The 27,628-nt window shown below is 39.1% G+C and overlaps 1 protein-coding gene across 2 annotated transcripts in view; it reads left to right on the plus strand.

Moving 5' to 3' along the window:
• The window catches only part of LOC136856885 (uncharacterized), a 518,885-nt gene that overhangs the window by 19,517 nt on the left and 471,740 nt on the right, over positions 1–27,628 (plus strand). For both annotated transcript variants that reach the window (XM_067135106.2, XM_067135104.2), the window contains one exon: positions 16,558–16,817. In XM_067135106.2, coding sequence (XP_066991207.2) covers positions 16,558–16,817 — 260 coding nt within the window. The remainder of the gene's footprint in view (positions 1–16,557; positions 16,818–27,628) is intronic.

Genomic DNA, 27,628 nt, shown 5'->3' on the forward strand with positions numbered 1-27,628 from the left:
AAACATCATAGCACAGCACCCAAAGACATTCCTATATTGAGTGATTAAAATGTCACTAAGACACTGTTCTTGCTTGATATGCTCAGCTTGTGAAAAAGTAAAGATTGAACTAAAGGTATTTAATCAATCTATAATGTATATTTCAGGAATGATACGTTATAGAACTATAGTACCATAATGCTAGTCATATTTTTATGTTAGTACTGAAATTCAACTTGTTACTTTGGTAATGGTGAAACCCCAACAATTTAAATTTAATGTGTTTTCTAAAATGGGAACCAATCTAGAAATAAATTGTTAAGGTGATTTAAGTGATATCTATTCATGATCCTTGTTATTCTAATACTATGAGTCACAGTACATTACATGTAGCCCTATATAAAAGATGCCACTTACCGATTTGCTTTTGATCCACAAATTTCTGCAGCCATAAAACAGTCACTAATTTTCAAGAATGATGCCACCATGATAGCATCCTCACATGGTAGATTGTCTGACCATGCTTTTTTGAAGCCTTCTTCTGTCATTGAAGTTATTCGCAATCACGAATAATAAACATTTGGCTGTTAGTAACAGCTGATGCACAATGGCTGGTAGAGGTTCATGCGGTACTGGACAGTGACGTCATGGGACATTTTACTCACCTTGCAGAAGATGTTACAAACTGTCAGGGATGTTGGAGGATGGCAAATGATTCAATTTGAGATCAGGAACCATAGTCCAGAAACGTTTGAGTCAAAAGTTATTAATAACCCAAGTTGTTTAACGTCTGTTCTTAGCAGACACCGGGTGTCAAAATTTCGTCCCGCAATAGTTCTTTAACTTGCCGGAAGCCAACGACATGGGGTTGTCATCTTTAAACACTCTTAAAAGTCACTGACCTCAGTCGGGTTTGAACCCGTTAACTTAGGATTAGTAAACAGTGCCGTATCCACTACACCACTGCGGCCGGCAGTCAAAAGTTGAAGCAAAAATCGGTGTGATACTTCCGACTTTACTGTACACTACATGTGCTAAGAGTACAATGGACAGTCCTGATGAGCAGAAGACTCACTCTCACTCTCCCGGTGCCACAGCCCACGAAGGACCCTGGCCTCTTCAATAGCTTTCACCCACTCCTTTCGGTCCAGAGCTCTCCTTCTCCAGCCTTGGATCCCTATCAACTCCAAATCTCTCGAGACGTTTTCTAGCCATCTTGTCCTTGGTCTCCCCCATCTTCGTTGGCCGCCAGGATGTTGGTCAAGGATCTTCTTCATTGCCCGGTCTGGTCCATCCTTACGATGTGTCCGAGATACCAAAGTCTCCTCTTTTTGGCCTGTGCGACTATCTCATGGTCACCATACAGGGCATAGACTTCTTCATTGGTCCTGATGTGCCACTCTCCTTGATCGTGAACCGCGCCGAAAATCTTCCTCAAGATCTTTCTCTCCCACACCCATAGAAAGTTCTTATCGTGCTCATTTAGTGTCCACATCTTGCATGCATACAGTACAAGTGGATGGATTATAACCTGGTACACGGTGAGTTTTAATCTTCTGAACAGCGTTGCAGTCTTCAGTAACTTCTGGAAGGCAAAGTAACACCTGTTCCTAGCTGCCACCCTAGCCTTCATCTCCTCACTGACCTTGTTGTCCTTAGTCATGAGGGCTCCCAGGTACTTAAACTGCGTTACTCTCTCGTAGGTGTTTCCTGCAAATTCCAGTCCTCTCACACTGTGAAATCTTGTTTTGTCTCGGCTGTTCACCATCTACTTGGTTTTGCCCTTGTTGATTTGTAGGCCCAGATGTTGTGATCCCTCGCTCATGTGCTCCAGAGCTTCCGTCAGGAAGTTCACACTTCTCCCAAGTAGGAAGGCCAGGCACTGGAGGGTTCTGTTGCAAATGGTACCACCTCCTGGGTTCAGAGGTATTCGACGCATAACATGCTCCAGACAGAGGTTAAACAGAGTGGTTGACAATGCGTCACCTTGCCTCAACCCTCTCTGCACTTCGAACTCCCTGGAGAGCTGGCCCTGGATCTTCCTTTGGCTCTGATACTTCTCACAGTCATCAGGATAAGGTTGGTGATCTTCGTCGGCACCTGCATCTCTTCCAAAACCTGTCGCAGCCTTGAGCTGAGCAGAAGCTAGGATAATAATCCAATGACTCCAATGCAGATGGCGTACTGTGTACGGACGTGATCGGTGTGCAATGTCTGTATTGTAGGCTTCAGTCTGTGTTTATGGATTGAAGCATATACGGTGTTTGTGTATGGGCAAGCAAATAGAAGCAGTAGAGAAGCCAAACAGTTGTACAGGACTAAATATCCACGTAGGAGACATCCGGCTCACACCATGTTTCCATGACTGTTTCAACGATTAAGTGAAACAGGGCAATTGGTATCACAGTGCAATGACCGAGGAAGAGGACGAATTACATGGACTCCCAACTTAGAAGATGCAGTGCTTGCTCACGTGGATAAGGTGCCTGCAATCAGCACTTGAGCAGTTGCATGTGAAATGAATGTTTTGCATATGACTGTGTGACGAGTATTACGTGAAATACAGCTACACCCCTACCATCCACAGAAGGTGCAGGCTTTGAGTCCTGCTGACTTCGCACCTCGAGTCATGTTCAGCCAATGGATCTTGCAGCGCCTTGCAGTCGATCCTCACTTTCTTGCGTATGTATTTTTCACAGATGAAGCCTGTTTCACCAGAGATGGAATGCTAAATAGTCACAGTAGTCATGTTTGGGCCGATGAGAATCCCCACGCTGCAGTTGTGAAGAGCCATCAGCACAAGCTGTGGGCAGGCATAGTCATTGATTATGTTGTAATGAAAAAAGATACAAACAAGGCATTTTCAGCAAGAAATAAATGGTAGTCTGAGAAGCCTTGGCTTCGCCCTTGATGAACAACCAAAGGTACAAAGTATTTGGAAGGAACTGAGAAATCTGCAGTTTGAAACATGGAAAAAAGCCACACCATGGAGAAGGGGTCTAGCATTTTTCAAAATAGACACAAACACCTGGATAGCAATGAAGAAAGGACTTTCAACTTTCCAGTGGACTTATGTCATTAAAATGAACTGTAATGTGATAGCAGTTTGAAGTGCTTCCGGTAGAAACCAAGAAGACCAGTGCTGTCGCTACCCAAAAGGGGAACTAGTGAGAAATAACAGGCACCATAGGATCAGGAGTAATATTGCAGAACTTCTCAAAAAACTGGCAGATTTGAAGTCTGTGACGAAGTGCACTGTATCTCTACTGATGAATCCAGTAAAGGTGCAGACATATGTCATGATTGACAAGAAGAGAAACATTGGTGTTGTTATTGATCCAACAATAAGGTTTGAGTGTAACAGTTCAGAGGCCAGCGAGTTGATTCTGGAAAGAAATGACTCAACGACTGTTTTAACTACTTTGAAGAAAAGTATCACATACCCGCAAGTTGCTGGGAGGTGATTGGGTTGTTCTTTGGTGTGAGGATCTATCACACAATTTTCAGTTACTTTCTTCCTTTTTAGATTCCTGTTTCATTTTTAAAAGATACTTGTTTAGATGTTTTACGTAATTTATTGTCAATAGTAAATCACCATTATTATACAGTATGTGCAAAGAAAAAGTGTTCATCATTGGGATAGCTGTTCAACAAGGGAATTTCAAAATTTAAAAAAAATGTAATCTCATTTTATCCTAAGATAAATGGTGTGAAAATTGGTATGGCATTAAGTACGGTACATTACTATAATTTTGATGCTGTTAACCGTACAGTACCTCTTGTTCTAGGGTAGGTAACCCTTGTGGATTCTCTCTCTCTCTCTCTCTCTCTCTCTCTCTCTCTCTCTCCCTCCCTCCCTCCCTCCCTCCCTCTCCCTCCACCCCCCTTTTTAAACCTACATAATAATCAAATAATTTAACTGGACGAAAGAAATGTCTTGACCTGCAGAAGTTATTAAATATTGTGGGGTTTCATTGTATGGTTGTTTGATTAAAAATATAATTTTGAACTGATCATAGGTTCCTAATTGTGATGCCTGATAATACATGAGTAGAGTGGAAATGTAGTGGGCCGAGCGGTTTGTTCTAGGCCGATGATTGGTCTTAACACAGACTGTGCTGAAACCCTGGAACTTGAAAAGAGGTGCAGCAAGTACGGTATGAAAATAAGCATTTCCAAGACTAAAGTGATGTCAGTAGGGAAGAAACCTAATGGGATTGAATGTCGATTCAGGAATACAAAACTGGAACAGGTGGATCATTTCACTTATTTAGGATGTGTCTCCTCTGAAGATCGGAGTATACTAAGTAAGATTGAATCAATGTGTAGTGAAACTAATGCAGTAAGCTGGTAGTTGCGATCAAATTGTAGGCCTAATCTGTGAGAAAGAAGTTAGCTGCTGAACAAAATTATCTTTACATCAGTTGTTTTCAGACCATCTTTTTTGTACAGAAGTGAAAGCTGGGTGGACTCATAAGTTGGAATTAACATACACAAGAACCTTATTTATCTGGTTTAAGTGGGACCAGAACTGATCCGGATTATCGAAAATCCAGATAATCTGGAAAAAACAAAACCAAATACAGTACATGTTAAGTATAATCTATTAGCATAAGGCTAATGACACACGGAGCGGTTTTTGCTGAGTCGGCAGCCGCGTCGGCCGCCGCCTGTGATTGATACACAGAGCGGTTTTTGCCGACTGTGACGAAACCACTGCCTGCTCGAACTGCATCTAAAATGACTGCTTATAAGCAGTCATCGGGTGCGTATCGAGCAGGCAGTGGACAAAACACATTAGTGAGCGTAACGTTAGGTGAGGAAGCTAGCTAAAATTACCGAAAAATAAAGGATTGTTCTTATTCTTATTCCAAAAGACTACTTACTCTATATATCCTTTTACGTGTATATTATTGAATTTCAAAGATACTTCATGATATCTAATACAAGAATACCTACCAAAGATGCAATCGCCGCGTAAATTCAGCCACGCCCGACTAGAGCGAAGCATCAAGTCAGCCGTGATTCAGCTGAATGTAATAAATCTATGGTGCTAGAGCGCGCACAAAGTCTTCAAACCGCTCGCTGCACCGCCAGCTACACGACAGGCCGAGTCGGCAAATCTGCCGCCTGTCGGCGAGCACCGCTGTGTCTGTTTCATCCCATCTGATACAATAGAAACGCGCCGACGCGGCGGCCGACTCGGCGAAAACCGCTCCGTGTGTCATCAGCCTAAGTTGTACAGTAATATCTTTTTCAGTTGTACAGAAAAATATAAGAACACTTTTCGTACATCTTCTGTTTTATGCACTAAAATAATGTGTGAGTTTTTTTTCTGTTTTACATTTGTATAGCGTTTGCGCGCAGCACGATCACGAAGACAATTTACTAACAACAATTCTGCCGGTGTGGTTTCAGTCAAGGATTCTAAATAGGCCATCAGTTTGTCCAGCTGTATTGTTGCCTCTCCATGAGTCATTGTTCCTTCTGATGGAGCGCCGGTTTCATTTTTGAACTCGCCATCAGTGAAATAGTGCTTTGCATTCGGAAGAGCGTGGATTCGAATCCCACCTCGGCCGTCTTGGGAATGGTTTTCCACGGTTTCCCATTCTCAATTCAGGTGAACGCCAGGACAGTACCTCTGATAGACCGTGACCGAATTACTTCCAATTCCTATCCTTAACTATCTTAGCAGAAAATACATTCAAGAAGAATCGACGCTGTAAAAGAAATACTGTACAAGTAAAAATAATTTTTTATTATTTTTGATCCTCATAAACTGGAGATCTGGATTAATGAGGGCTGGATAAATGAGGTTCTTGTGTATATGAAAGTAGTGAGAATGATGGCTGCTATGTAAAGGTGGGAACAATGGTAGGTATTCAGATTGACAATATAAGTTAGGATTTGACTTAATGGACGGAGCTGTGCGTGTAAATGGGCTTTGATAATGGGATTGTGTGAGGCGAATGAAGGAGGGTAGGTTACGTAGGATATTGATGGACTTGTCCTTGGAGGGTAAGAGAAGCGGGGGAGACCAAAGTGATTATGGTTAGACTCAGTTTTTGGTTGTCACAAAATTCATCATCTTCCGTACGCTCCTCAAAACTTGTGCAAAACTCAAAACGGTTCACTTTGTCAGCTGGTGACAATGCTCGGAGCAGATGCAAACGGTAAGGGCACATCTGCAGTATTTTCCTTACGACTTTCCAAATGGTCGAATGGGGCATGTTCATTTCCCTGCTCGCTCGATGAGTTGACTTTCGCGGTCTACGTTCAAAACTGCGTCGCACACGCTCAACCGTTTCTTCAGACACACTGGGCCGGCCTGTTGATTTTCTCTTGCACAGACATACCGTGGTTTTGAAATGTTCATACCATCGGTGAATGGAGCTGGCACTGGGTGGATCTTTCCGATACTTTATTTTAAAGTTTTGTTGCACGGTTGTCACAGATTGGCTGGAATGAAATTCCAGAACAGCATACCCTTTTTCATTGTTAGTTGCCATCCTTGCAACTGTTGGAGTAGAGGACGCATCATGTCTGTCGGATGTTGGAACTGTTGCGCTCTCGTGGGTGTTGGGGGAAGCACAATGTATGGAGGGCTATTTAAACAAAACAAAACTTTCAGGGATATTTGCTTTACAACATCAAACACCATCACCATATCTCTAATAATATTGCTAGAAATAATTGACAAAACCGCTCAAATCATTTGTGCGCACCCTGTATGTGTAACTTATTGCCATACACTAAATAATGAATAATATATGGGTCAGATAACGTGTCTTGATATGAAATTGCTCCATGCACTGCCTGGGTACTCTTTGAATGTCTACATGTTAGATTTTATTATCTCTTAATCATGTTTCAAGTGAGTTTTTGTAGAGTTCTTTATTGTGATGTTGATTGATGTAATACAAACTATTTTTTTGTATTTTTAGAGTTATCGTTGTGTGTTTAAAAAGTTCTAATTTTAGATGATTTTGTTTTGCGTGAAGTTTTGTGCTTGTTGCAGCCCATATTGTCTGGGAAGTAGTCGTTCCCCTCAAATAAATAATAAAAATAAGTGATAATTGTCTTTATGCGTTGCCTTGGAGATATAATGTACATGATCCCAACTGTCATTGAGACTATCACCAATCAGGCTAGCAAACCCGAAACTGTGGATTCGACACTAATCTAGATCATTTTGGAAATTTTCACCTCTTTTTACCTCTATGCTGATGGAGGCTGAACTTGGACTTAAACAGCATCCAGAGTGTCACAGTGTATCTCATCGAACTCAAAATGATTGGATTAGATGGTCGTTTTCGATTATTTTTACATGTCCATGTGCAGAATGTCAAGCGCAAGAAAATGCCGAAGATAATGACCTGGTTGCTAGGAGAAGATGGGAAGAAAGGAGGATACCAGAGAAAGATCCCAGCCAAATTACCAGAGAATGAAAATAAAAATAAAAAAGAGGAGTAGATGAAGAGTGGCTTCATTCAGAAGCTGAATATGTGGAAAGACAAATACAGTATCAAGGAGTAAGAAACATCATGGTGGAATGAGAGGGTGAAAAGAGGCTAGATAATGAAAAACAGAAATCAGTCCACCAAGAAGATGAAATTCAGTACCTGGCACAGGAGTACTGGAACAAGAAACTATTTATGAAATGATTGATTAAAGAAGAAAATAAAAAGTGTTCAGACGGGTTCACTACCAGGTTAACAGAAAACTGTGAAAGTGATAGGAAGTTGCTTTATAAAGTTGTCAAGAATAGAAGTAGGGAGCATGCGCAATATCCTTGCAATGGAAATAGATGATGGAAAAATGGTGAAGACAGATCAAGGCATCAGAGAAGAAATGAAGAACTTCTTCAATACTTTATTAAATGGAGAATGAAGAACTTCTTCAATACTTTATTAAATGGAGAAAGTCCTCGAAATGATACCACTGAAGACTGCAGTTTAAGTGTGAGTGATGGAGCACACCACCGGCTAACAAGGCTAGAAGTGGAGTCTGAGCTGAAGAACATGGGAGATGGTAAGTCCCCAGGGTTTGATGACCTCATTGCTGACATGATAAAGGCAGCTGGAGCACAAGGCAATACAGTGGTCGTATAGTGTACTGTCATCTGGAAAGATAGCAGGATAACAGAGGACTGGATGAAAGGTATTATTATTCCTCTGTATAAAAAGGGAAACAGGAAGAAATATGCAAATTATAGGGCTCATTGAAAGGGCAGAGGCCAGTAGGGAGCCAGAAAATGATGATACTCCCACCCAACTCCCAACCGTAGGGGTGCTCGGGGTGTCTTACTCATACAGTATGTTTTTTTACAGATAGAATGTAATATGTTTATGAAGTTTGGCTGAGAGCTATGCTGGAACATACATCCATAATCTTGGTCATTTTGGATATTTTCTTTTTCACTCCCCATGCCGATGGAGACTTCAGTGGTATCCGGAATGTCATGTCATCTCAGCGCCCCCGAAAAGTGTGGATTCAACACTGATATTGGTAGTTTTTGATGATTTTCGTATGTCACTCTCTCAACCCCGAACCGTAGGAGTGCTAGGGGGTGTCTCACCCTCACAGTATTTTTCTCCAGATAGTAAGTCGGATGTGTACCAAGTTCGGTTGAGAGCTCTATACTGGTGTATAAACGCATACCTACCAACATCCATTATCTCGGTCACTTTGGGTATATTCCTTTTCACCCGTTCTCACCCCCATGCCGATGGTGGCTGTACGTGGAATTAAATATCATCTGGAATGTCAGTATTCATCTCTGCGACCCTAAAAACTGTGGATTCAACATTAATATTGCTCATTTTTGATGATTATTTTCCATGTCACTCCCTCCCAATCCCCAATGATTGAGATGCAAGGGATGTCTTACCCCCAGAGTATTTTTCTCCAGATAGTTATTCATATGTGTACCAAGTTTGCTTGAGAGCTATGCTGGAACATAAACACGTAGCCTACATAATTTCGGTCATTTTGGGCATTTTCTTTTTCACCACTTCTCACCACTTATGGTAATAGTGGCTGACCTTGTATGTAATATCATCCGGAGTGTCACTGTTCATCTCGGTGACCCCAAAAAGTATGGATTCAACACTAATATAGGTCATTCTTGATTTTCACTCCTTCCCCACTCTCCCTCTAGGGGTGCTGGGTGTGTCTTACTCTCAGAGTACTCTGCATATGTGTACAAAGTTTGGTTGAAATTGCAGGTTTGCCTGTCACATAATCATTTAGTTTTGCTGATATAGTTATGTAAAAATACTGTTCTTTAACTGTGTGCAACCTGCTAAGTTGGCAGTACAGAAATGCAGAATGCTAGGTTGCTGCAACGACTGTTTTTTTCCCTACTGGTGCCTAAGTTACGGTCTCCCAGAAAAAGAACTGTGTCCCATTTTTTCATACTTTCTTCTCTTACCCATCAGTCTCCAACAAAATCCACGTGGCATATGGTGTGACATCATTGAGCAAACTTAAACCTACGTCACGATCTTCTCGAAAATAAATAACTGCGAGACCAAAGAGAACTTTTTGTTTGCACAGGACCATCAATATATATATCCACGAATGAGAGACTTTGTACTAACGATAGTGGATAGTAGACGTGTGTAACGCTTTTGGCTCTTATCTGTTACAGCAGCAGCGCTTTTGGAGGAAGAATTGAGAACTAATTACTTCATAGTCACATGTAGTCAAAATGGCAGGTGTAACTGTGGTACTGTATTTACATTGGTGTGGTTCTACACGTGTCCTTTGTGTCAAGTGTTAATAAATCCAGGGCTTAGGGCTGCAGATCATGCCTTGTGTTTGTGTGGGTGTTTAATATTCTTATACTGAGAAAACTCACTGATTTTAATTTATTCACATGCTGCACTTTTTTCTGGATTTTTTAGAAATCCTCGAGAATTTGTCTGTTCATTTTCATTGGGAACAGCCATTTCTCAGCACTATTGAACTACATGTAAAAAAATACATTAGCATCACGTGAATTGCTCAAAACTACAGATGCACCACAGATGCAGAGCTATTACACAAGAATTGAAAGAAGAAACCATAAAGTAGATGTACACAAAATTAATACTTTTCTAGGGATAATGAATCAGAGCTAGGAAATAGGTGTCAGTTAATGTGAATGAAGGAGCTATTTCGAATCGAGAAATGTGACTTAATAGATCAATATACAATTCAATTTGTTTATTGTGAGTGTAAGTGTTATCTCAAGTCTATGTTATAAAAATGTTTACGCAGAAAGGTTGCCTTTGAAATGTATGATCATTCAGTAACATATTTTTAATTTCCTCGACTGTTTAGATACGCATCCTAATCCGTAATCTTCGAGCTTAGGCCTACAATCTTCTCTATTATTGATAAATTGGAGATGTATGGATATATCTACATCTCTGATAAAACAATAATTGATTTAATTATTTTCAACAATATACGTATTGCTTTAAGTAAAAACAAATATTACATATTGTTTTCTTCAATTTTAAGTTGCAGGGTTAATGTGCTTGTTAGTCAATATAGTGATTCTGTAAGCAACCTCTGCTTAAGGAAAACGTATGCGCATCAAATAGTTGTGTTTTCCATGTGAGCAGTGTTGAGATATTTTCATCATCAACTCAAGTAATCCCTGTTATATCTAACGAGTAAGATGTGAGTAAAAATGTGTCGTTTTTCAGCTCTGTTCTGCATTCACTTACCCAGCGCTCCATCTACTGAGGTACATTTAAGACCTAGCAGTCGCTAGTTCAACTTTTTCAAAGATGGCAGCACGATAGCCGCTCTGTGTATTATATTGTAGCCCGTTGGTTCGAACCCCACTGTCGGCAGCCCTGAAGATGTTTTTTCCCCCCATGATTTCCCATTTTCACACCAGACAAATACTGGGGCTATACCTTAATTAAGACCACAGCCGCTTCCTTCCCACTCCTGGCTCTTTCCTATCCCTGTCTGTGTTGATGCGACATAAAACAAATTATAAAAAAAATAGAGGTTGGAATAATTTATCAGGGGAAATGTTTGATAAATTTCCAAGTTCTTCAAAATTGTTTAAGAAAAGACTAGGTAAACAATTGATGGGGAATCTGCCATTTGGGCAACAGCCGTAAATGCAGATCAGTGCCATCTTTGAAAAAGTTGAACTAGCGACTGCTAGGTCTTAAATGTACCTCAGTAGATGGAGCGCTGGGTAAGTGAATGCAGAACAGAGCTGAAAAACGACACATTTTTACTCACATCTTACTCGTTAGATATAACAGAGATTACTTGAGTTGATGATGAAAATATCTCAACACTGCTCACATGGAAAACACAACTATTTGATGCGCATACGTTTTCCTTAAGCAGAGGTTGCTTACAGAATCACTATATTGACTAACAAGCACATTAACCCTGCAACTTAAAATTGAAGAAAACAATATGTAATATTTGTTTTTGCTTAAAGCAATTGTGGAATTATTGTACTGATATAAAAATCTATATTGATGCATTGTTAACAAACAATGAGATCTAAGAAGGAGGGAAAGAAGAGTGAATTGTAGTTGTCAGTAGCTTTATTAATGAGAATCTTAATTGTCTGAGGATTCTTCAGTAAAATGGACAGATACCTTCAGCACAAAAACCAGTACATTTTAATTACTTAATTTAAAAAATATAAACAGTAATACAGATTTCAGTGTAACTATCTCGTACTACTGTGTATACTTTGGAAAAGGCATTGTGAATTTTATAACCCTATCAGGTAACTTGGAATTGTTTCTTTTCCTCCATACTTATGTACTGTATTTTTCTAATAGAAGACTTTAACTCTTTCCCGTAATGTTTGGTGAGCAATATGTGCTGGTCCTGAAAATATAATCTTATACTTTCTTTGTTTTTATGAATAAAGTCGTCTTCAGTAAATAGTTTACACCTGATGCCACTCTTAGTACAATTTGGTCACTTGTGTAATTGTTCATAATGAAGTTCTTTTGGTGATCCTCTGGTGGCTCCTGTGATCTAGTTGTAATAGCAATCAGTATGCAGTATTATGAATCAAATGAGTCGTCCAGTTGCAAAACCCTTTATGTGCAGACAAACAAATTTTTCAGGAAGCGCATAAACTCATTTGTTATGCAACGAAGCTAGGAGGTTGAAATTTTGTAATTAAACAGTAAGCGTTCATCTTCATCATACCGCAAAATCTCCACAACATTTAACTTGTAGAACCCATGTTTTTTTTTGCAAAAAAAGTGTGGACATAACGAGTTTTGCAGCAGTTTTGTGGAGATAAAAGATGTGCAGCATTATATGGAAAGTGTGCAGATTTATGGTGAAAATGTTTTATTAGCTACGTTTGAAAGTATTACACTATGAAAATAGCATGAATGGAAATAATTTTAAGGTTAGAATATAATGTTTTGATATCTAATCCCCATTCTTTGATTTAATGATTACATCAAGAAATCATTACTCATTCAAAACATTTTATAAGTTCTTTAACATTATGTACAGTTATACTAACAATCTGTTATTGTCCTCAACAAAATCTCCCACATCAACGTCTTAGTCTGGCATTTCACTGTTTAAATTTTGCCGCTGGTCAAACAGTGCCTTGTAGAACGTGAGGTCATCGTTCCTTATCCACTCTTTCCCATAATGTTTGGTCAGCAATGTGTGCAGGTCGTTGAGCTTTTCTTTCTTAAGAGGAACCCCTTCCTCCACAGGTACTGGCACAATAGCAGAAAAGAGTTTCCCATGCTTCAATATCCTTTTTGCTTCCACCACAATCGCTGTTATAGTTTACTTCACCTCTTTATCACACAGTTGCCTGATTTTGTTCATGTACGTATAATCCTCTTACAGGGTTCTCAAACATAATGAGCTTTACTGCATAACACACGCTGGACATAATGACTTCTGCAGCAGTTCCGTTATTTGTCACCTTTAAATGTATGGATTAAATTGCCTTTGCTCACGTATTACGTTACTGGATTGTGTATTTTGATGAGCTGCATTCAATGGCGGTGATAACTCTTTTTGAGAAAAAAATGGACATAATGGGTTTTACAACTGGACAACTCAAATAGAATGTTACTATAAGGTCAAGGAAGGAGATGTCATGCAACTGTCAATTGTTCTGCAACTCATCATGATACAAGTAATGCCACCATATGGGATGGTTCTTGATTGATAATTTGTGAGGAAGGCCATCAGTGTCAATTTTGAAGACTGGATGAATCAAGTACAGTGAGTTTCAACAGTTGGCCGGCAGGCGCGCCCAGCATACCTGCCTCCCATTGACTCATCACTTCCCATTACACAGCGCAGCGATAGCACGGGAATGCCCGCACTTCACAGTGCAGGCCCATGCTTAGTATGAGTATTAAATGTTGATCTGTCGCTCCAGCTGTTCTCGAGTTGTGAAGTGTTACTTCGGGGTATAATTCTCATAATGCCTCCACATGTGTACGCAGACGAGGAAGGGGTCTTTATGTACAATAATTATGTGAAAACAGAGTCCTGCAGGGAAGTCGTTAGGCGATTTGTAACACAATTTTCAGGTGTACGTATGCCCTCCACATAGGGAGACCGTGCGGAAACTTGTAAACAAATTGAGAGGAACTGGTTCTTTACTCGATAAGAAGCAAAGTATACTTATTAAATGACAAAGTAATTTATCATCATCCACCCATTCAGTTCTAGATAATCCTTATATTCGGGATATAATTGTTTTACATTAGTTGTTATGGTACATGTTTCGCTTGTCCTTGCAAGCGTCATCAGCCAATTTAACGTTTTAAATACTAGGTCAGGGCCCTGAATTATTTACACAATATGTGAGATTATCCCTTAAATTCTAATGTTACATATATTTTGAGAATAGTACATAGTTGTAACACTTGAACCTTCTATACAATGGATTGTTGTTTCGGTTAAAAATTACACCGTACAAGTATCTTAATGAGCAAGATTTCTTCTAATGTTCTTTTTATCTTCACTTCAAATGGGAATAAAAGTTGTGATTGTAACATCTATATTAGTGTACTAACACGATAGTTGACAATTAATATCATTAAGAGTGATAATACAATAGTTTATGCATATTGTGTAAATTATTTTAATCTTCCACATATGTTGCAATGTGTGTGGATTAATTAAATTCTTAAATATTAAACAGTTCTCTTTAAAAGTGGTAAAACTGGAATTGTAGTTAATAATGTCAGAGGCAGAACCACTCGTTGAACAACAAATGTGCGGGTTTGTGATCAATCATTAGCTAACGAGAACACTTCAATTATGTTGAATAATTTAACAGTCTCCAATTATTTTATAAGAAGTTGTGGACATTCGTGTTGTTATCGTCAAATGTTGGAAAAGCTTGTGCTGGTTGAGTCTAATGTGCTAGTCTAAAGGGGAATTCAACTTGGAACGTAGATGTAATTAAGAACTGCTGAGTAAATGCATGTTGAAATCCCTGACCTGGGTCAGACCTTCTTGTGCAGCCAACGCTGCTAATCCATTCTCCATTAGTCAAAGAGCCTTCAGTTTGATTCCCAGCTGGGTTGGGTAGTTTAACATTCGTTGGTTAACTCCAATGGTTCAAGGGGTAGGGGTATGTGCCATCTTCAGCATTAGAATTCATCATAGGTAGGGCTCCATCCTCACAGACACGTCAACTCGAAAGATCTGCACCAGGCTTTTCTGGAGGCCACACATTATTATTATTATTATTATTATTATTATTATTATTATTATTATTATTATTATTATTATTATTATTATTATTATCACTCTCCTGTACTTGTTGGTATAGAATTTAAAAATCTATATTTGTAAATGCATGAATGATGGTTCAACTAATTTTCTTAGCCCAGTTTTTGGATTGGGGTCCTCAGACTTGAAATGAGTTACTAGCTCAGCATTTTCATGGGCTGCACATAGAACAACTCAGGCAATGACTATACTAATGATATTTGCTGTTAACAGCGGATTTCTTATTGTGTGTGTGGTTGACGGGGGGGTGGGGGTGGGGGGTGGGGTGATAAGCCAGGTGGCACAGTCACTGGCTTGTCACCAAAGCAGTCATGTTCCAAATCCCAGCCATTGCATGCAATTTTTAAAAAGTAGAGTCACTTTTTGTAGTTCATATTACACGTAAAACTAGCGATCCTGTGGTTATGATTACTGTATCAGCAGCCATGTAAAACTACAGGGACATTTATCTATTCAGGGGATTGTTGGTCACCTGTGCTGCAAGCCTGTCTCCTGCTAGGCACTTTGCTGTGATGTGCTCCTCCTCCTTTGCAGTCTGCAGAGAGCTTTGTCAGCATAAGGTTCAGTTTAGTCAAATGTCAGGTGTTTGGTTCACAGTGTGTTCCAATGCCATTCTCATTATGTTAGCGTGTATATATACATAATACCTTCATAAAGTACAGGGAATCTTGTGCGCAAACACACTATGACTTGGTGCTTAATGAGGCTGGCTGCATTACGGCAAAGGGCTTGGAGGGAGACAGGCTCGCAGTGCATGCGACCAGTCGAGCGGCAATTCCCTCAGTAGATAAAAAAAAAAAGTCCCTGTATATGCGTCCTTGCTTGCTTGCGTATTGTGTTGTTGGTTGTTGGTATTACCAATTATTTATGGAAGCATTTAGGAAACCACACACAGTGGCACTTGCAATGCATTTGATATGCAGTATGAATCAGTGCATTTACCGAGTGAGTTGGCTGTGCGGTTAGGGTCGCACAGTTGTGAGGTTGTATTAGGGAGAAGTCGGTTCAAACCCCACTGTCAGCGGGCCTGAAGATGGTTTCCCATTTGCACACCAGGCAAATGCTGGGGTTGTACCTTAATTAAGGCCACAGTCTCTACCTTCCCTATCCTAGCCCTTTCCCATCCCTGCGTAGTCGAAAACCTGCAGTGTGTTAGTGCAAAGTTTAACAACTGGCAAAAAAAAAAAGAAAAAGAAAAAGAAGAGTCCATCCATTTAACAAACTGAGAAAAATTAAACTGAAGTTACTAATCATTTGACTTCCCTATTATGTTCAATTTTTTTGGTTTCTGGGATGTTGCCACACTATTTCTATATTTCTTTTATAATAATCAGAATTCTTTGACTCTTCATATGCAATGCCAATATGCCATTTGGTCTTGTTCCAGGTGGAAAAGCTACTGGGCATTGTAGTTGTTTGTCCATTCCTTGATGTTATTTATCCACGATTTCCTTCTGCATCCAACTCCACGGCGACCTCAGTTTTACCTTGTAATAGATACTTGCTTCCTTGCATACTTTGTCTGAAACTTTCCAATTTCTGACATTTCATCTATTTTAATAATGTCCCCCAAATTCTTACTCTTAGTCACACATTAGTGATTTTTTTTTTTTTTTTTTTGTCAGTGAGATATGGAGCATTCGTATCTTGACCCAAATTTAGAAAGCTTCAAGCTGTTTTATAGTGGAAGCTTTTAGAGTACGTGCATCCATACCATATATGAGAGTGCCGGCCAAGAATAAATGCTGACCATACTTTGACAAATAATAAGAATATATTTTATAATTTGATATATTTCTCTTTCAGAGGTGTTTATGTAATAGAGACGATAGACCCCTCAGCACAGGCTGCCATTGAAGTACAACAGCCAGCAGCTCCTCAGCCTCAACAGCCACAACAGCAGGAAATCCTAACAGCCCAACCTCAGCCCACTCAGTTCGTTGCTCAGCAACAGACAGACCCGCCGCAAGAAGTATTCTATAACAGGCAGCCTGCCAACAATGGACTCGTTGTGGAGGCTGGTGTGCATTTACCTACCTCAGTATCCCCTCAGCAGGTTGCGACAGGTTTGTATGATTTAGTATTGCCTATTTGTTCATTATTACTACCTGTTGTACCTGTCATTGCTGGTTTAGGTTTTGTACACTTGTATGAGTAATGCTATCTAGCAGAGATGAGTGGCAGCAGAAGAGATAGAGTGCACTTCAGTCAACAATAGTTATTCATAGTTAATTATGAGCAAAAGACCATTTGGTAGGTTATTTGCAATTTTGTCAGTTAGTATTGGTGTGAATCAAGAATTCTGTTATGACATAAAATGTTAAAAATTAATTTAAAAGTAACTTTTGCCGGGCTGAGTGGCTCAGACGGTTGAGGCACAGGCCTTCTGATTCCAACTTGGCAGGTTCGATCCTGGCTCAGTCCGGTGGTATTTGAAGGTGCTCAAATACGCCATCCTCATGTCGGTAGATTTACTGGTACGTAACAGAACTCCTGTGGGACTAAATTCCGGCACCTCGCCGTCTCTGAAAACCGTAGAAGTAGTTAGTGGGATGTAAAGGCAATAACATTATTTATTATTAAAAGTAACTTTTGTTTGAAACTTTTCTAAATAAAGTTGACTATTTTCTAAATATTAGAAAGAAATATTTTCAACTCCATCGTTCATGACTGGATTGCCATGGACAAGAGGAGAATCTCATGATAGTTGACAATGAGGAACCTTATTGAACCCTGTTGACATTTGTCTCAGTAGATGGAAGAAGAAATGGACGTCAACGAAGATTGGAGTTCAGATTGTTGTATCTCCATCCATATAAGAATCCTTTTATAGGAGAGATAATCTTCCCTTTTAGCTTAATCCCGTGTCTTACAGGGTCGGTATCAGCTTCTCTAATTTTCTTCCTTCAGGTGTTCCTTTGCCCTGCTTCCTCTTGCTTCCAGCCTTTCTACCAAGCTTGGTAGCTGCAGTTTCTTAAGTGCTGTTAGTATACAGTAATACCAGTATAAATGGTCTGTTAGTGGACACTATAAATTTTCCAGCTAACTCATTCCTGGTTGCCATCGTTTCACTCCAGTGTGCTAAGTTGGGCTCATCAGTTGGGAAATAGCACACTTACCAAGACGCATGGCTAGTGCATACTGTGGAGGCCACTGCGTAGGCTACTTGGAGCCACCGGCAGTGCCAGTGCTCTATGAGAGACTGTCTCATTACCAAAAATTGATGTCTGCCTGGCCATCAGATGATATAGATGTTGATTACCATTGGGAACCTGAAATATTTGTCCCAAATGAGTAAATTTATAATACCACTATAAATGGTCCGTTATTGGGCATTATAAATTTTCCAGCTAATTCATTCCTCATTGCCAGCATTTCGCCCCAGTGTGCTAAATTCGGCTCATCAGTTGGTAAATAGCACACCTACCAGACGCATGGCTAGTGCATACCGTGGAGGCCACTACGTAGGCTACTTGGAGCCATCAGCAGTACCAGTGCTCTATGAGAGATTGTCTCATTACCAAAAATTGATGCCTGCCTGGCCATCAGATGATATAAATGATGATTCCCATAGGGAACCTGAAATTCGGGACAAATGTTAGTGATATCATGATACCATAACATGATTGTCTGTTAGCTTGAATGTAGACAATTTGTTACAGAAGTCAACAGAATTCTTTATGTAGGCTTTATTATTGAATTTAAAATGTTTGTATAGGAAATGGTGCAAAAATTTAGAAACGTTATATGTGGGACTATTTCTACAATTTATAATGGGGCGCATTGGTCAACAACTCCTTAAACTTTTTAGACTTAACTTTGACTAGAGATAAAGAAAAGTTCATTCACCAAATTTACAGGAAACCATCTGCTGCTCCTATAACAATAAAGAGCGTATCTTTGCACCCCCACTCCCGTAAGTAGGCAACATTTTACAGCTTGGTTCACAGGGCATGAACATTCCCTTCTCTAATGCTAAACGAGAAAAAGAACTGCATTTCATCAAAGAATTAGCCATGCTGAATGGCTTTAAACCTGATGTGATCACCAAAATCATAGGTAAAATTAAGTCAAAGAATACAACTACATTAGTTTCCGAAAAAAAGTCGCTATTTTTATTTTCACCAACCCAGCTATTTACAGTATCACCAAACCATTAAGAAAGCACAACATTAACATCGCATACTGGACTCACAACACCAACCGTAATATTTTTTACAATTCTAACTCCGTTAATACAATTTGTGACAAATTCTCAAACTCGGGAATATATAGACTCAGAAGTTACAGTGCAATTTTTCTTATGTAGGACAGATCGGTCGTAACTTTAGAATAAGGTACTTAGAACATTGCAATGCTTTGAAATACAAAAAAAACATTCTGCCATGAGTGTCCATATGAGAGACACGGAGCATAATTTCAGTACTATCGATCAATATATTGCAAATACTTAAATATGCAAACAAAAGTACAGTTGTCTAATGGCCGGATATGAAAATGCTTACATTTCCTTGGACCAGTACTTGAATAAAAACAGTCATTTAAATGACATGAAATGTACGACGGGAACTGTTCTGCAAATTGAAGCGGGATTCATCTGTGAAGAGCATTCATGGTCCATTTTCGACGTTGATGGCTCCACAGTAAACGGACCCGTCTCTGTGCTGGAGTGAGTGGGACGCACACTGCTGGACGTCAGGCAAACAGCCTTGCTATTCTGAGCCTCCGGCACACAGTTTGCCGGGAAACGGCAACCCCTGAGACAGCTGCAAGCTCCGCCGACAATTGTCTTCCAGGTGCACTCCGATTTCGTCGGGCGGTTAAGGCCAGATATCGGTCCTGCTGTGGGGTGGTTACCCTTGATCAACCTGGTACTGGCCTGTATGTACAGATAAGAAAGGATTTCCACCTTATCAATACTATTTATTATAAGAATTAGCTTACAGTACCAGTTTCAACCCTTATTGGTCATCATCAGCTGAACTTTTTTTTCCTCTTTCTGTACGTGTGTAATCTGTCAATACGGAAATGAAACTCATAAATCAAGATACTGGTACTGGCCTACGACTAACATCTCCTGTGTCTCGAAATCGTCTCCAAAGCCTGGAAATAACACTTTGTGGCACATTCAAGGATACGGCGACTTCAGTCTGTGTCTGGTCTGTTTCCAGGCAGCCGAGTATTCTACCCTGCAAACTAATGTTCAAATGGCGTCATGCCATTATGTTGTCACGTCCACCACGAGGCTACACTCCACACTCCAGGGCAAACACGACTGAAGGAATATGGGGCGCAGGCACTGGCTGTATTTACCTTGCGGTTATGCTGCTAGTCAAAGCAGGGAACACTCCTTTCCTATACAGAGCGAACACGTAAGGTTGGTAGGTGCATATGTCGAGCGATTTGTGGTCCATTTCCTGTTGCCCTACTCACTCGTAACTTATGCTTAACTTTTGGACACTAATGTACATTTCCAACTTCTTTTTTTGGGGAGTAGTAATGGGCCACGTTTCTGCACCGTACATCATAGCCAGACCCACTACTGACTTGTACTCCTTCCCTTTTAGTCTGCAGTACACCTTCGTATCACACTGTACTCCATTGATTTTTTTGCAGTTGAACTAGCCACATTGTAACACGTATTGTGTTCCATCCTCCAGTTCATCATTCTTAGTAGGCATGACCCTAGTTATTTGAATATGGAAGGAAATGAACAGAACATACGCGATGGGCCGATGACCTTCGATGTTAGGCCCCTTTAAACAAGAAGCATCAGAACGTACGCGGGAATTGTCCGGATTTAACTCACCAGTTTGCTTACAGCGAGAAATCTGAAAATGCTTCAACTCGTCACATTTTTTGAAACCTGTGATACATAACACCAGTACATTTAAATCCATAATTATGACACTGTGCCACAGCACAATAAATATGACTTTTAACATTTCCATTCATCATTACCGTACACAGGTTCACACCAGACCAAAGCACAAAGCAGAACTAACTGAAAAGATAGCAGTAGAAACACATGATTCGTCAGCAGGGCGAGCGAGTGCTGTCTTCATTTCACATGACGTCACGCAGAAGGCGGTCAGGGAGAGAAACAAGTGAGTGCAATGCGGTAAGACACTCTCCTGAGATTTCACATTATGGTTGCCCTTACATGGAATAGATTTTAAACAAGCAGTCGTCTTAGAACAATACAACCCTAAGGGGGTGTGACTGGAAGGGGGTACCTGGTAAATATTCATGTCGCTCAAACCGGTGGACATATAAGCTTGAAATTTCACATGATGGTTGCCTATATGTCTTAGATTTTATATAACAAGTGGTCGTAAAATAATACACACTCCTAAGGTGTTTGACCAGGTGGGTTAATGCCTGAAAACTTAAATATTCATATCTTTGAGACTATTTGACTTATGAGGTTGAAATTCCATATGAAGGTTGCTCCTGTTTGTAATAGATTTTAAATAAAAAGTGGTCTTACAACAATGCACCCCTAAGGGGTTTTGACTGGGGGTGGGTGTGAGGCCTGATGACAAAAATACCAATTTCTCTGAAATCGCTTGACATACGAGGTTGAAGTTTCACATGGTGGTTACTCCTGAATGTCTTAGATTTTAAATAAGAAGTGGTCTTTGAACAATGCACCCCTAAAGGGTTTTGACTGGAGGAGGGGGTGATGTCTGATGACAAGCATATTTATTTCTCTGAAATCGTTTGACATATGATGTTGAAATTCCGCATGATCATTGCTCCTGTATATCTTCGATTTTAAATAAGTGGTTTTGAAACAATAAAGGGGTTTCGACCGGGGTTTGCGGCCTGATGACAAAAATATTAATTTCTCTCTAACTGTTTGATGCATGAGGTTGAAACTTCACATGATGATTGCTGCTATATGCTTTACATTTTAACTAACAAGTGGTCTTAAAACACACCATTAAGGGGTTTTAACTGGGGGCGAGTTCTGATGACATAAATATTCATTTCTTTGAAACCGTTTCACACGAGGTTTAAATTTCACATGGTGGTTGCTCCTATACATTTTAGATTTTAAATATCAACAGGTCTTAAAACAATACATCCCTAAGGGATTTTTGCTGGGGGATGAAGACTTACGACAAAATTATTCATCCCTCCAAACCATTTGACATATGAATCTATAATTTTACAAGAACTTCAGATGTCGTAGGTGTCAAATATGATATAATTCAAAATATTTCACATATATAAAGATTGGAACCATTTAGAAGTTGTTGAAGTTGTGAAACTAAGTCTTCACAACGGCCAAGGTACTCGACTGAATTTGTGATTTCTCTTCTTTGTTGCTAAAAAATATTTATCTGTGAAACTCTGAGATTTAACTGAAATAATCTTAAAGTTAGTACACTACTGGAGGAACATTTTTTTGGGACTGTATACCATTAATTGTACCTACATATTCCTGTGCACATTGAATGTCTAATTTTTAAAGATTTATACCTCTCAAATTACTAATCAGATTCCACAAGCTTAATACATATGAAAACCTACATCCTGTTTTCCAGTCAATGACCGGGACAGGGATGGGATGATTGAAGCCCCCAACTTGCGGTGAGGATATGAATTGTGCCAGCTGCCGAGGCCTGTCGCACGAGCTTAATACATATACTAGGCCTAAATAATAATGGAGGTTTCATCTTGATTTTTATCGGAGATCGGTGCTGTCCTTTATAATCATGAAATTCTGTCTTAGATTTTAAATAAGAAGTGGTTTTTAAACAATACACCCATAAGGGGTTTTGACTGGGGAGGTGAGGAGTGATGACAAAAACATGTATATATATGAAATCATTTGAATTACAAAGTTAAAATTTCAAATGATACGCTACGTGTTAAATTACTGAAGGTTTGAAACACATGTAACCACTCAAGAGAGTTAAATGGGAGTAAGATCTGGAAACTAATATATTCATTCATTCCTCCAGAACAGTTTAACGCACAAAGATAGAATTCTAAATAGCAGCATATACTTTAAATCCCAGGTGTGAAATGGGAAATATTTTAAAATGTTCTACCCCTAAAGTGTTAAATGGAGTAAGCTCCGGAAACAAAATTGTTTATTCCTCCAAAACTGTTTGACCTAAGAAGTTGTAAATTTACTTCTTTTTATATCCTAGGAGCAAAATATCGTATACTTCAAAAATATTTCTCCCCTAAGGCTTTTAGATGGTGGTTGTCTCTCAGAAACCCAATATCCATTCTTGTGAAACCAGTTCAGGCACTAACTTAAAATTTTACATGAAGGGTGGTCTTATACAGTTCGGTCCAAAATAATATCCCCACCTGCAAATCTTACTTAATGCATGTCAAAACAACAAAAAAGAGGCTATATTTCATTGGTTTACTAAACTTCTTTTTTTGTGGTCGGAAGAAAATCTCCAGTCCCAGATTGTGCAGGGCAATGAAAATGATGGCAAAGCAAGACAGAAAACTGAGTTCAAGGCAGATTGCTTTTAAGATGAGCAGGAGTTTGGGACCTCCACTTCTCATCAAACAGTGCTAAGACGCCTTTCTGAATTCAACCTTAAGAAGAATAAACCTGCAAAGAAAGCCCTCCTAACACAAAAGCATGTTGAAGAAAGAAAAAAGTTTGTCAATCTGTATCAACACTGGACATCCGAGGACTGGAGAAGAGTGATTTTTCGAATGAGAAGAAATTTAATTTATATGGCAATGACTGGTTTGAAACTGTGGATGGAGCCAGGAGAGGAATTAAAGAAAGATTGTGTAGTGGAAACGAAGTAGTTCAGTGAATGTGTAATGCTGTGGGGAGCAATTACTGCTAAGGGAGTGGGAAGAATTAAGGGGTGGTATGAATAAACATGAGTATTCGGTATATACTCAACATTTCTGAGTATATACTTCATAAGAATAAAGTTCATGAGAATGTACTCAGTAGCTGAGTATATACTCAGGTCATGGAGGTGGTGTAGTATAAACTCACAATTGTAACAGTCTGAGAGTAGATTCTCATTTGTGGTATGAATAAAAGAGAGTGCATTCTCAGATTGATGAGTATAATCTCAGTCTGTTTTGAGTAGGGCTGCTATGTGTCTCAAGTATGAGCATTTACTGATTTATGTAAATGGCTGAGAAAAGTGTACGCGTCCCTTCACCCACTAAAATATCATCAAAATATGCTGCCACTAAACATGAGAATTAGGCTTATAAATACTCTTATCCTCCCTATATTTTCCTACTGTGACGTAGTACTAATTGATGCCACGAGAGAACAACTAAGCCGATTACAACGTGCTATGAATTCGTGTATTAGATTTATCTTTTCCTTACGCTATGATGTTCATGTTACCCCTTATTATCGACAACTTTCCCTTCTAAAATTTGAACAATATAGAAACCTCCACGTGGCAGTATTAATCTTTCGAGTATTAAAAGAGAATATCCCATACTACTTATCTTCACAACTCAATTTCCTATCCTCTTTTCACCAGCATAACACACGCTCTGGCAGTACACTTGCTATCCCTCTCAGCAGGTCAGCAGCATTCAGCCGTTCCTTTGTTGCAAATGGAGCTAGAATATGGAATTCTCTCCCCCACAACATTAGAGCCATACAATCCTTAAATTCCTTCAAGTTGTCTTGCCGTGAGCATCTCCTCGATGTGTGCTGCCAGGCTGAATGAATCTGGCAGAGTGAATGTGTGTATGAATGTACGTTTACTGTGCTTAGGGTATTTAGTGTCAATCAACTTTTAATTTGTAACGATAGTTTAAGACATGACTAAGAATATTTATAGAGTTTATGTTATTTTGTTTCATATTTTGTTTCTAGTTTGTAATGGTAGTTTTAAGATAAGATTTTGAATATTGCTCTCAGATGTACTATGTTAATGAAGTGTGGTTAAGTGTAAGAGAGGACCATGAGTCCTAACTTCGCCACTACAAATAAAGGCAAATATAATAATATAATATAATATTAATAATGTAAGACCTGTTTCCAGGAGGGAGATGGGCATGTGAATTCTAAGAATCTTAAGTCTGCACCATTTTTCAAAATTGAATTTATTTGGACAAGGAAAACAAGAGGTGCTATTTAGAATATAGTTATGCCTAAATTAAATGCATTTTTAAGACTCTTAGGTCACCCTGGATTTCAATGTGGCATGGAGGACTTCGTACCCAACAAAGCTGAGTAAACTTATTGTTGAGGTTATGTACCGTATTTTATGTCTAAAGCTGCAGTGTGAATTGCATTTCCTCAAAATAATAAAAAATTTGCTGTTACCAAACAAGAGCGGCAGAAAGTATAAGTTAATTATCCAGCAGCAACGGCTGTTCTTGACTGTCTGCACTCATGTTAGGCCTACATATTACAGTGGTGAGTCCGTAAACAAGAAAGGTAATAAATATATTTTCGTTCGGGATCTTTATGATCACCGAGAATGGCAGGCAGATGTTTAATTTGGAACATTCAGTGCACAGACCTATACATAAGATACAAATTTCTTTTTTACTCTCACTTTCATATTAGGCCTTTTTATCTACCGAGCGAGTTCGCTACGCGGTTTGGGTCACATATAGTTAAATCCTGGATTCAGGATATAGGGGTTCGATCCCAACTGAAGGCGCCTTGGCATCTCTGTGACTTATTTTCTCACTTGGCAAATCCTGGGGCTGTACCTTGATTAAGGCCACTTTCCTATCCCAAGTTTGCCGTAAGACCTATTGTGTCGGTGCGACGTAAAACAAATAACAATAAATATAATTAATTTATTCTTTCGTTCCTCCTGCACATTACTTGTAGTTTGGTTTGAGTTAGGCCAAGCCTCAAACATTTCCTTCCGAGATTTATTAAAATTATGATGAGTATAGCCTACAAAGAAGGAAGATACCGGTAATGAAAGTATTAACAACTCTAATTTTCGTGTTGTTTATCATTTGAGTCATTGTAAACGTTTCTACATTCTGCCCACGTATGGCTTGTATTTTGGTTTAAATTATTTCAAAGTTTCGGATATTATGCTAATGAGGAAAAACTATGAAACTATTATCATTTAGACTTTCACGGCCCGTGTAACTATTCATGAGTTCTATTTTGGGCTTATGCCGTGTAAATAATTATAAAACACACTCAACGTTTCAAAAGGAACCTAGCCTTTCTTCATCAGGAGACAAAAGAGAAGAGAAACGACGTATTGATGGTTGCTAGGAGAAAGCAACAAGGAAGCTACAAATGGTGCCCAAGATGTAAAGGGGACGCCATTTTAGCCCCATGCTAGAGACAATGAATAGTGGCAGCAAAGCATTACTCTCTAATGGTTCTGATTATAGGTAGCCATGATTCACTGAGGTTGTAACCTGTATCGCGGTTGAAATTATCTGGATGTTTACGTATTTCAACCGCCTCCCTGATAATTTGAAACGTTGAGTGTGTTTTATAATTATTTACACGGCATAAGCCCAAAATAGAACTCATGAATAACTATGAAACTTTTAACGTACCATGGGCTACATGCTTTAAAATTACATTTTTTATCACCCTCTCATTTTTGTATTATTTACCTTTCACGTTATCGCATACGTTTCTACCTTCTACAGTACCGATACATTGCTTATAATTCATTTTAAACGGACCCTGGCACGCCGGACCTTAAGAACAGAAAAGAATATTCCCGCAAAATGTTATTGGCGGAATATTTGCTATTGGTATGAGTAAAATACAGCTTGATGTGCATGCAGATGGTACGGAAATCGAATCTCGGTAGTTGAGGTTATGTATGATGACAACCTTACGCAGCATGAGTACCTACTCAATTCCAAATGATCCACATGGTGGTGCGCTTGAGTACCTACTACATCGAAGGAGAACCACCTTATTCTTACCAAATGGAGTAGATACTACTTGGGCTGAGAATATACTCCTACTAAGTGCTCATACTCATGAGTATATACTTTGAGTAAGAACTCAGGTTTTATTCATACCACCCAAGGTTTGCGCAGGTTCAATTACAGGCTTAAAATACTGTTATATCCTTAAAAATGAGTTATTAAATACAGAAAGGGATCATTTCAGTGGAGAAAATCTTGGGCCTTTCATTTTCAAGATGACAGTGCGAGCTGTCACCATGCCAGGGTTGTCCAGGAGTGTTGTGCAGATCTGGGTATTGAACGGTTATGGTGGGCCCCAAATTCTCCCGACATGAGCCCTATTGAGAATTTGTGGGCAATTATGTCTCAAAAACGAAGTAAATATTGTTGTACAAGTAGAGTAGAGTTAATTGAGAAAATTGTTCAAGTCTGGTACCATGAAATTCCACCTGGTACATGTGAAAAACTTGTTGAGTCAATGGCACATTGAGTTCAGGCCCTTAAAAAGGTACGAGGTGGACACACAAAATATTAATGTAAGTTGATTTTGATGTAATATGTTCTGTACAACTTAATTTAACTTTTAAACTAAAAACAGTTTAGTTGTTGTTTTGACATGCATTAAGTAAAATTTGTAGGTGGGGATATTATTTTGGACCAAACTGTGTAGCCTAGATGTTAAGAAATATTTAAAAACACTCATCCCCTAAAAAAAAAGCATTAATTCCTGTATTACTGTTCAATGTACAGAATAAAAATTTCACAGATTGGTCGCTTTTACGTCCTATATGTTAAATAATATATTGTTTAAAACATTCAATTCTTCTGTACAATGTTCAAATGAGTATTAGATTGGAAACCGTTTGATGTACGAACTGAGGGTGTATTTCAAAGGCTTAGCTGACACCGGACTCTGCAAACTGTAAAACTTTGAATAATAACTTTTAGTTTGAAACCATAGTGATGCATGAATATTTTGCTAGTATATATATATATATAT

The sequence above is a fragment of the Anabrus simplex genome, chromosome 1 (genome assembly GCF_040414725.1).
Source record: "Anabrus simplex isolate iqAnaSimp1 chromosome 1, ASM4041472v1, whole genome shotgun sequence".
Lineage (NCBI taxonomy): Eukaryota > Metazoa > Arthropoda > Insecta > Orthoptera > Tettigoniidae > Anabrus > Anabrus simplex.